We start from the raw sequence: 12,260 nt of genomic DNA on the forward strand, positions 1-12,260 counted from the left end.
GCCACGCTGCTAGAGAAATACATGCAGCAACGAGACACTTTGGAGCGACATTAGTTTTTTTCTCTTACCTGAAAACGAGCCACTCGCCCAAAAGAAAATCCATTTTCGGCGTAGTGAGAGCTGACGTCAGAGGCGTTCCAAGAGAAGCTAAAGGAAATGCGTTAACAGGTCGTTGTTCCTTCCAGGCACATTTCACTCTTTGTCACCGGACGCATTAGAGCACCACCTGCAAAGAAACAAAAGAAAGGGAGTAGAAAGATGTTCTGCACGAGACACATTGCTTTTAGAGTTCTTCCCGCGAAGAGTTTTTATGTCAATACCCCCGCTGGCCTCCGTGTCTTCCCAGAATATTTATTTTATCACACCGGGGTTGACAGTCTGTCTAACCCATACATGTAGTGGTGCCAACTCAGAGGATTTGCCCCAATTTAGGTCCAAATATGATTTGTTTTGAAATATACATGATATTAATTTCCACCAATGTAACTGTTATTTCTTAGTCTGTATTTTCTTATTTTAATTTTCTCTCTACTCTAATCGTGACGATGAAGATGAATGCTGATTAAAGGAAGGTGATAAAGGGAAGCTTTTAAAGAAAAAAAAACAGCCATTCCTGGCTCGAAGAAATGAATGATTGGCTTCATTATAGTTTACTTCACTTTCTGTGTCACTTTTGACTAATTTGTGGAGATGGCAATGAGTGATGATATGATGAAATTGATGAATGAACACTTACAAACATCCATGCCCAGGCCGGGATTCGAATGCAAACTCTCCTGTCTTTACACTCAATCTTTATATAATCTCTACTTTTGCGGAAGTCTTCTTACGTTCAATCCCTCATAGAGTGCAATCTCTCCTTACACTGAATGCTTAGTATTATGCAATATCTCTCTCCGCGCAATATCTCCTTACGCTCAATCTCCCCTTCGGGTCAATATCTACTTCAACATAATTTCTTCTTACTCCCAATTTTTTCAACCATCCAATCTCTCCTTATGTTCAATCTCTCCAGTCTCTCAATCCATCCAATCATGCAATCTCTCCTTCGGTGCAATATCTTCTTCCGCGCAATCTCTCCTTAATCCCAATCTTTCAAATCATGAAATCTCTCCTTCCGTGAAATCTCTTCTTCCGCGCCATCTCTCCTTACTCCCAATAATTTGAATCATACAATATCTTCTGATACTCCTCGCTTATTTTGGCCATATGTAATAGTTTATTTGTTTTCTGTTAATTTCACAGAAATCTGTTTGATTTATTTGTTAGTTTCAATACTGTTGTTTGTGTTGATTTAAATTTGTAATTTTTGCTGTATATTTGTTACACGCAATATCGGAAGCGGAAGTCATTTCCGGTTTATAAACATTTGTAGAACTGTCTAATCTTTTATTGATTCCGTTGCCGGAACAACAGTGCGTGAAAAGGCAAAAGTAAGTTGAGTTGCGTTGAGATTATGTTAATTTTGTGAAAAACACTGTTTTAAAGGAAAAGCCGCAACTTAATTGAAATGTGATTGCGTTTGTGAATATTGTTGTTATTTTGCAGTGATTGTTTAAAGGTAAAATGGGTTATTAAATTTGTAAAATAGCAAGAAGCTATTTCTTTTTTCAAATCGTTACGTCCTAATAATGCTCAGTGTAGCATAACATTAAGGAGAGTCCCATAACTCCAACGCACAGGGAGATTGGGTAGCTACCGTGACGTAGTGATCTAATGGCGAACACCAGAAAGCAACGTCACACTTCTCATGCGCAATCTCTTCTTACTCTTAATCTTTCCAATCATGTAATCTCTCCTTACGTGCAATCACCCCTTTGCAGCAGTATCTCTTTCTGCACAATCTTCCCTACATTAAACTTTTATCGCGCCACTCACGAAAAACTAAAACTTTACCGCCTTATTACACCACAAGGGAGCTTCTTTAAGCCTTGCTGTTTAGTATCCTGAAAACGATTCTATTTCATTAGACAACGCTCTTAATTTCTTGTCCTGGCACCAAAAGCTTAAACTAACTTCATCCCTGGAAGAGATCTTGAATCTTGTAGCCAGGAATCTTTGATGGTCTTCCAAGGTAATCTTTTCCTCACGTACAGCACTTGTTAATATTCAGTGCGTGCGTCTTCTTTAGGATCCAAGCTCTCTTCTGTGATGAGCACTTACCCAGATTACTTGGCGCTGTATCGCGTCTTCAGAGCAATTCATCTCATGCTTCAGGCAGGAAAATCCATCCCCGTTCAATTTCCAGCGCTGATTCCCAACTCAATGATTGCTTTGGAGACTCGGCAAGAAACATCGTCCAAACTCCAATGTTCACTAATCAACCCAGGAGTATTCATCCCAGAGTAATGCCAGAATTAGTGGGTAATCAACAATCTGAAGCGCATTATACTCAACTTACTCACATGAGTCATTTCATCTGTGAATTGATGACGTCTCCATTAAGACACCTTAAGTCACATCCTTAAATTTAAAAAATAATAACTTTTCCTTTTTTGAGATCAGAGAGACCGAAATAATTATGACCAAATTTAAACTAAATTTGACTTAATTTGATTTTTGTTATTTAGCGTCGATTTTCTGCCACCTTTGGCTAATCGCAGCCATGAAGATGAGAGATCAAATTGTTGAAGGGATACTCGCAAAGAATAGACATGCGCAGGCAGGGATTCGAGCCCGGAACCGCTGTGATAGCAGCGGATCTTAGCTTTATATACGCACGCACACATACATACTCGTATGTATATGTGTGTATATATACTAATGTCCAAAGTAAAGCAACAAACGGAAATTCTTTCCCGTGTGTCCATTTAACCACATAATACGATCAGGTGATACTAATATTTATGATGTCATAGACAACTGGTTTAAGATACAAAATAAACTAACCTTAGTGTGCCAGGATTCATGGGTGCCCATCCCATCCAAGGCCAATGCCGCATCCCCCCAAAATCATGTAATGCGTTTCCCTAAAATCATATCATTCGCGCCCTTAAACCATATCGTAATCCCCATAAAATATTTAATTACGACAGCGTGTCTACCGAAAGTAACTTTTTCCTTAGATTTACTGAACATTATAATTGATCTGCCCCTCCTCCCTAAACAGAAGTACCATCACTCAAGACCACCCCTAACATCGTTCATTATAATCGAGAATATCGCGTGGATCCCACTTTAAACTGTAGGTTCAGTCCCGATTAGCCTTAGAGTGCATAAAGTGGACTTACAACACCAAATCAATAAATCAATCAGTACCCTTAACATTGAAGAATATTAATTTAATGGGGTGTCAATACTTTCTGATCCCGAGATATTTAGTCTTTTCCAGCTTTTCCTTTGGCACATTCGGGGTCGCAAAGGTGTGGATACCATATCGCTAAATACAGTCTCCAAAATGTAATGTTCGAACTCTCTCTCCACTACAGAAATCCCATGACAATCTAAGATTTAACACTTTATCAAGAGCTTTCTATCTCCCCTTTAAATTTCATGCTCAATCCTACCACCAAAATTTCCATGCCAATTTTAGACTTATTGTTAATATTGAAGAGTGAATATTGCCTCCTCCAAAAAATTAATTCTCAGTCTCCACACCAGAATTTCCGCAACAGTCTAAGACAATAGTAATACACAAGAATTGGATATCCCCTTCAATTTAATGCTCAACCCCCCTCTAACTAAAGTACTCGCCATAATCTAAGACCTAGAGTTGGATACTGTCCCCCCCCCCAAAGTTTAATTCAGAATCACCTTCAGAACCCACGTGTCAATTAAGACCCCACCCTCCTTAAACACTTTCATTTCTTCATCTAATGGATTAAATATGGTGCAATTAAGGTGTAAAATTTTTACATATATTTTGGTAAAGATATAAATGTTGAATTTTATATTATTTATTTGAAGGGGAAAATCCAGCCCACCCAAATCTCGATGGCGCAACCTGCGCCATAAAACCTTCCTGTGGGCACCCCTGCCAGGATTTATCAACAAAAAAATCACGATAGCAACAGGTTAAACTTGGAAAATTTATCAACAAAAAAGATCACACGAAAAAAATATTTCTGTTTGTTGCTTTAATTTTGGACACTAGTGTGTGATATATATATATATATATATATATATATATATATATATATATATATATGTATATAAGCTAACCTCCAGTATAAGTAAATATATTTTTTAAAAAAATACTGTTTTATATATATAGTATACATACACAAAGGATGCTTGATTTATTGTAATAAATGTTTAGTTAGTATTTACTCAAAATAGCGTATAGGATTTGAACATTTGGGATATTCCGCAATAATGATGATTCGTAAACTATTATACTATAAACCTTTTCAAGCAGGCCTCATCTCCAGGAAGCTATCAACTCGTTATAGCTCTTTTCAGTTCTTACGGCGGGCGCTCTAGAAGCTGGCAGGGGAAGTGGGGAGCGGGGAAACGACCAATCCAGCACGATAAGAAACGTAGCGGCCAGTAGAACGAGTTTTACGTAGTACTTTTTCCGCCGCGTCATGTCTCTCGGCGCCACTGCTGTTGTCTGGTTGGTCTGTTGCGTAATCCCCGCTCCCCACTTCCCCTGCCAGCTTCTAGAGCGCCCGCCGTAAGAACTGAAAAGAGCTATAGGTGCCGGGGCTTGACATATTCATTGATTGATTGATTGAATTTAAAATTTTGAGTCGTCAGAACTTAAGCTACTTTGCACCCGTCAAATGTTACAAAATCCAGCTTCTTACCATAACTAAAAAAAACTAAAAACATAGCTAACTGTAACGTGGGGGACAAAAGTAATCTGATTTTAACTAAAAGCTGAGACTGTAAAAGGGCACTCGTCACAAACAAGGACAAAAAACAGTACAACACACACACAAAGTCCTACGAAGATTATATTGGGCGTACGTCCACACGCCAGAGTCTTGTTGAAACTTGGGTATACTACCAGGAAGGGACACCCATTATACCCCTATGAACATATTCAGAAACATGTGACAACATTTCTAAAAAAACGTCATGACGGCAAGTAAAACGTTTCACAATGACGGAAAAAATTACATTGAAAATCTTGCATAATGTCTAATTCAAAAAGAAAATTTCTTTATTAACTGAGAAGCCTTGTATGTTGCCGACTGCACGGATTTCAATTTGGAAGAAAGAGGACAGAGTTACAGAAATTTAGACTTCAACTAGAACTGCTTAATTGCATTGTCTCGCTAGAGCTGTTACGTGCATAGCCTTTAGTAATTTGGTTTCCTGTTGAGGCTAATAGCCTAAAGGAAAGCAGCACTTGGGCGAAACTAACTTCCTTTGTTTGCACTTGGGTGTCTTCAATTGTCTTTGTAGTTGCTAATTATCCCGCTCGATCGGCGCGCCAGTTAATCAACCAATTATAACGTCTGAAATGAGAACTTTTGTCAATGAATAAGACAAGTGGTTGAATAAGGTCACTGTAATTCTCACTTTCATGTGTTCTTGGAAGAAATGCCTTCATCTTATTTTCTCACAAAGGACATTAATTCATATGCCCACCAACACAAAACTCTATATACAGGGTGTTTCAACACGTCGTGGTCAAAATTTGTGAGGATGGATGTTTTTGGAGCAGAGACCAGGAAATTTCTATACCAAGATGTATCATATCTGCCTCCGTGAGTCAGTGATTAGATTAAGGGGTTTACAAGCTGTAAATCCTAGGTTGAAACCCTTGGTCAATCATGGATGTATCATTCAGCGTGTTCCATCATACATTCCTAAGAAGTCAGTACAACACCTGGATATTTTGGCTTCCTAGACAGGATTGTGGTTTGTAAATCCACCCCCTTTCCTCCCTACACTACCAAGCTCCAACATTTTATGTGCGTCATTCATAAATTTCTTATTTGCATCCTACACATTTTGAAATGAGGAAACGAAGTCAAACTCATTAATAAATAATAAAGGTTATATTTAAAGATTCGTAGCTTGCAACTCTGATTTCAAAAAAGTTTAGCATATTTTAGAATATTTCAGTTATATCTTTGTGTTTGAAGAACATTTTTAGGAAAGTACTGTTACTACTACTTTGGGAAACAGAAAATTCCAACAGTGTGTTATCAAAATGTAAGCCCACACTTAAAAGAAGCAAAAGGGGTTATGAATAATAATTGTACCCAGTTTAATGGTGACATATATTTTTACGTGGTGACCCACTAAAGGAAGAATCTACTGGTCGCTTCATCACTTCGAAATCTTCAAATTGTTTGATTGATTTATTGATTGATTTGCATTATTTTACTTCGCTTTCTGTGCCACTTTTTGGCTAATTTGCGAAGATTGGGATGAGTGATGATATGATGAAATTGATGAATGGACACTCGCAAACATCCATGCGCACGCCGGAATTCACACCCGGGACCCCTGACGTAATCTTAAAATGGGAACAAGGGTGGAGTAGCACCTTGTACGTTATCCTTAGTCCCTTACCTCTACCAAGGGTAAATTTCTCCATCGCATACTCTGATTTCGTTGTACAGGGTGGCTCAAAAAGCCACTTAACACCACCGGTACAAGGCCACTGCAGCGCGCAACATGGAAATGGTGATGACTAATCGTTATCAGGCTAAGGGGGAATCACATTGACGCCACCCACGCGGTCGGTGGCCATCTTGATGTCCGCCATCTTGAATTCAACTTCAGAAATTTTAATGGGAAGGAGGTGATATAATATATCTAATCAGGCTAGAATTTCACGAGAAATGCAATGGTGAAGGGTTTTTTTCGATGTATCTTTAACCAGTAAAAAGTTATTACTGAATTCTTGTACCAATTTGCTCCTTTTCGAGGTGTTAGAAAAATGTCTTAAAATTTGTTTAGCGCATCGGTAATGCATCGAGATCAAAGTGATGTCTAGGGAGAGAAGTTCACATACCATTGCACAAGATTTTAATGGTATATATCCACGAAGAGCTGCGCATTATGAATGGTTGTTGCGAACAATTACAGTGTGACGCTTCCATTGAATTAAAATTCCTTCACAGTGACAAGGCTAATGTTTATGTTCATAAGGAAGTTCATAAACAGAATATGCGACTCTTGTCATCTGATAAAATAACTTTGGACAGAAACTGTTTAACAACGTTCCCCTAGTGTTCTGGTGTTCCTCCCTATTGAAAACGAACTCTGTAAAAAGTAAGTTCTTCATTAAGCAAGGGTGAAAAAACTGTTTATTTAACAAATCCAAGTAGCCCTAAGCATTTAAGGTTCCGTTGATGAAAAATTGACTAACCAATCGTGTTCCACACAGCACGACACACCATTCAGCACTAACCAGCACTAACCATTCAGCTTTGATCTGTCGAAAATGGGTTATCAGATAAAAAGCATCGAATATTCTGTTTATGAACTTCCATATGAACATAAACATTAGCCTTGTCACTGTGAAGGACTTTTAATTCAGTGGAAGCGTCACACTGTAAATTGTTCACGATAACCATTCATAATGCACAGCTCTTCATGGATGTATCCGATTAAAATAATGTGCAATGGCATGCGAATGTCTCTCCCTAGACATCACTTTGATCTCGATGCATTACCGATGCGCTAAACAAATTTTAAGGCATTTTTCTAACACCTCGAAAAGGAGCAAATTGGTACAAGAATTCAGTCATAACTTTTTACTGGTTAAAGACACTTCGAAAAACCCTTCACCATTGCATTTCTCGTAAAATTCTAGCCTGACTTGATATATCATATCACCTCCTTCCCATTTAAAATTCTGAATTTGTATTCAAGATGGCGGACATCAATATGTCCGCCGACCACGTGGGTGGCGTCAATGTGGTTCCCCCTTGGCCTGGCAACGATTGGTCATCACCATTTCCACGTTCCACGCTGCAGTGGCCTTGTACCGAGCGTGTTAAGTGACATTATGAGCCACCCTGTATATAAATAAAAATGAAACATTGCACGGCGCCCGCTGTGTATGTAGAGCCTCGGTGATCTAGTCGGTAGATGCCTTCCGTGGTGGAGTTGTCATGGCAGCGCGCTATGACGCCACTGGTCCCAGGTTCGAATCCCGGTTGGAACGTGGATGTTTGTGTTTGTTCCAATGAGAAAAATCAGGAAATTTAGTACAAATTAATAAATGTAAAAACTGAGAAAGAAGCGAATCACAGGATATACTACCGCTTACGTGTATTCCTTTAAACAAAAGGTCGGTAGGGTGGCTGTCTGACTGTCACGGGTTCGATTAACGGGTTGGGTGTTCTACGGTCGAAATTTTTCCAGCCTTATCCCCGCATATAGCTCACCCAGTCTCAAATCAATGGGTACCTGGGAACAAACCAGGAGAGTAAAGGCTGCCGGATCGTGGTGCTGCTCACATCACCTCCAGTTGCCGAGATCGAGAATGTGTGGCCCTACCCCAATATTCCTTAAAATGTGTCTTCAAAGCACGGTGCCATATGCACGGGGAACTTTCCCTTTCAACTGTGTATGGCGCACAGGCTTCAGCCACCATAGCCTGCAAGAGGTTTCCAAACGACGCAACATAAATGAACTAACAGAAAAAATACATCTAGAAATAAATTGCCTTCATACTGTCGGCCTGGTGAAAGCATTTTAGTCGTGTCAAACTCGTCCATAGTTTCTTTGGTAGCTTGGTTTCTATGGCGACTGCGTCCATTTTCATTGTCGCTTCTTTCTCACTTCTCAAAAGGTTCCGTCTTCGATAATCAGGGCAGCGTAAAGAACAACGCTGGGCCACGTGTTGAAAATTAGGTGGGTCACTTCCACCCGCATTCCCACCAAATTCCAGCTTTAACTGACCCCATACCAAACTGGCCAAGAAATTCCACTTACATATTTTTACCTGGCTTCATAGCTTACTATACGTCCTCCTTGTAGAAACAGTTTTTCAAGGACCAAGGCATGCTAAACAGCTTTGTCACCGAGTGGTTGTGGTCGGCAATTCAAATACCTTAGCCGCTCTTTTTATAATTTAAGAGTATTTGAAAATAAAATCCTTAGAAAAATATTTCGATCTACAAGGGGATGAGGAGCCAGATGAGTGGAGAAGGTTACATAATTTGTATCCATCTCCAGACATTATCATAATGATTAAATCAAGAAGACTTAGATGTGGTATAAATGGGAGAGGAGAGAAGGGTATACAGGATTCTTGTTGGGAAACCTAATGGTAAGAGACCAGTAGGAAGGCCAGGACGAAGATGGAAAGATAACGTGGAGATGATCCGAAAGAAAATCGGTAAGGATGGAAAAGATTAGATTGATCCTGCCCAGGATAGGGACAGATGGAAGACTTAACTTGCTTCAGCAATAAACCTTCGGGTTTAAGAAGACTAGAGAGTGAGTGAGAAAGACAGGAGTCCATTACTTGACTTCAGGTAGCACCACAGGTGTGCTCAAGATGCTGGGTGGCAAGTACCAGAAGAAGAAAGAGTGCTAAGTATTATTTTGCGGCGTAGCACGACTTACACATTATGAAATAAAACAAAGAAAATTCTAATTGAATGAAATAAAAGTATGGGTTCATAAGCACTCGGGCTGTTTGTACAGTCACGGACATTACTGGGTTGTAACAATCCCAGTAATTTCCAATAGAATTGCAACGGGCCAGAAATGACCGTGACTATACCTGTTGTCAGGTACCTGTAGCTAAAATCAGGATGTCTCTCTGAGAACAAAAATCTCCTTATTCACCAGAGTGTGTTACGTAGAAGTGAGGTTGATTTGTGGATGTCTTTTCAAAACTTTACCCTTGACACTTCATGAAACAATGAAGAAACTAAATTATTCATGTGTATCGAATCACAAATGCACAGAAAAAACCTTCCTGGAAAAAACATCTACGTGGGTTGTAAATAAAGTAGTGGCAACACTGTCAGGAAAAGGTGATAGCACCGTGCATGTACTATCAAGCAGTGAGCAATATCAGTTTGGAGCCATGCTGATGTGCTGAGTGTCAAACGTGGGCTGTGCAGTGAGTGCTGTGGTGTATGTACGATGTTGAAACGAACACCATTTTCTGTACTGCTCTAAAACATATTTGCAAAGGTAGAACAGTGATTGTGGATCAAAATCCAGGTTTGATCATGGGAAAAATGCACAAGAATGTGATCAAAACTTGCATGAAGCCTGAAGCAACAATAACTAACCTTACCTGATGGTTGAACATTGGTGACAATATCGGGAACCCAGCATGATGCAATTTTCCTTATGTTGAGGTTGTTCTCACGGACGCATCACAACCTCTTAAAGAAATGCACTTACTTATTATGCAACCATCAGATACGGCTAGGTTGTTGCTACAGGCTTCATGCAAGTCTTGCTGATATTGTCGTGCACTTTTTCCACAGGATCCACAGTCACTGTTCTACCCTCGTAAACATGTTTTAGAGCAGTACAGAAAATGGTGTTCATTTCAACATCGTACATACACCACAGCACCACTTTTGGCACTCCACACATCAACATGGGCCCAAACTGTCATTGCTCACACTGCCTGATAGCACATGCACGGTGTTATCACCTTTTCCTGACAGTGTTGTCACTACTTTATTTACAACTCACGTATATAAGATAGGGGTTAAATGCAGGATGGCAACACTGTAGTTAGCCATGGGAAGATGTATGCCTTTCAAGTGAGTTTTCACTTCGTTCGATCTCTTCGCTTACGTGGATAATCGTGTATTTTACGGATGTCTTGGGGTCAGATGGTGTAGTTGTAACGCTGTATCCTTGCAATGAAGGAGTTCTGGGTACGTTCTCGGTTGAAGCACATGCGTCCTGTGAATCGGATCCAAATTTAAAATTGTAAGATCCGCCCTGGATCGTTACTTGGATGATGGGTCTATTGAGCCTCGGCTTCACGCTCAGTAACTCTTCGGGGCTTGAGTCTCCTCGGCTCAAGGTTCGGGTTAATCCGGCTGCTTTGATTCTCGATGAAAGGTCCGTCGTAATTCTGGGTCAAAGGTTCTCAATCTACTTATAGATCTTGACCAAGATCCTACAAGCAGTCGACAATCCTTCTTCCCACTAGGTTCTGTCGATATCCAGTTAAGTACCCAATTTCCTTTTCTCTCCCCAGCCTCTGACCAGGGAATCGAAGATTCTTCCATGACCACAGAATAAGAAAAGGTGTACCCTGACCAGGGTTACAAACGATGACTACCAACAGTCTATCGGTCGATCCCGAATTCCGCATATCTCAAGACAATCACAACTCTCTCAATTATATCTCCTGACCAGGAGCATAGAACAGAGAGAATTTAAGCCTTCTGACCAGAAGAGCTAAGTAACTGTCGTAAGGTAATCCCAGAATGAACTAATTCCTAAGATCGAAGTGGATGTAAAGGCAGAAGTTCGAGCGTTGAAAGAAAAGACGATTATTCGAGATCCCCATTTATCAGATGTTCGAATACAAAAGGCCACGGGCCACCGAGCTCCGCTGCTTATATAGGATTTCTCGTTGCCGTGATGGATTTACAAACTTTTATCTTAACACCAATATTACATCACAATAAAATACATATTAATTACGTATCAATCAGAAACATAATTAGTTACATGTAAAAATTATTATTGTTACCCTTTTGTCATTAATAAATATTCAATAGAATTTTAAATGTTATAATCAGTATTTAATTTGACCAGAGAGTATGGCTTCTTTCAACTCCCCTCTCTCCCTGCAACGGCCATGCGATATGCCAACAAAGAAAGAAAAAATTATACAACATGAAAATGTTAAGCAGAAATATTTATATACAGGTTTTGTTTTGTGCGGGCATAACTTCCTTTCTAGTTAACGTAACTAAATTCTGAAAATATTTTCTTGCAGCTAAAGAATCAGGGATTATTATGATATAAGTCTAATTATTATCCGCCAAGGGACACGACAGATACAGAGTGGGAAGGACAGCCTAATCTTTCGTCTTTTTCCCTGTGACAACGTTTTCATAAGATATTGTCTGCCTGGCATTTACACAATAGCGTTAGCTTCCCTGCATTGTTGGCACCGTTAATAAACTTCCAGCTCAGCTTGCTGGCAGAAAGAACCAACTCTTGAGACTTATATTAACACCAGGATGTATAGTTTATATACGAGGTGTGTTCCACATTACTAGGTAATTAACCATTAACATATAGAATTATAGTTACAAAAAAAATTATTATGTTTATATATTTTTGTAACGTGGACACTGCTACACGTTACAAACTGCCTCCCTGATGGCGTAGTGTTGTCGCCGTCGCCT

At 39.6% G+C, this 12,260-nt stretch overlaps 1 protein-coding gene across 1 annotated transcript in view; it reads right to left on the reverse strand.

Moving 5' to 3' along the window:
* LOC145999437 (glycine receptor subunit alpha-2-like) overlaps positions 1-12,260 on the reverse strand; it is a 413,104-nt gene that overhangs the window by 250,994 nt on the left and 149,850 nt on the right. Inside the window, exon 2 of the mRNA XM_083136398.1 lies at positions 69-226. Coding sequence (XP_082992524.1) covers positions 69-103 — 35 coding nt within the window. The 5' untranslated portion in view covers positions 104-226. The remainder of the gene's footprint in view (positions 1-68; positions 227-12,260) is intronic.

This window comes from Lepisma saccharinum, chromosome 15 (assembly GCF_977018435.1).
Source record: "Lepisma saccharinum chromosome 15, izLepSacc3.1, whole genome shotgun sequence".
Lineage (NCBI taxonomy): Eukaryota > Metazoa > Arthropoda > Insecta > Zygentoma > Lepismatidae > Lepisma > Lepisma saccharinum.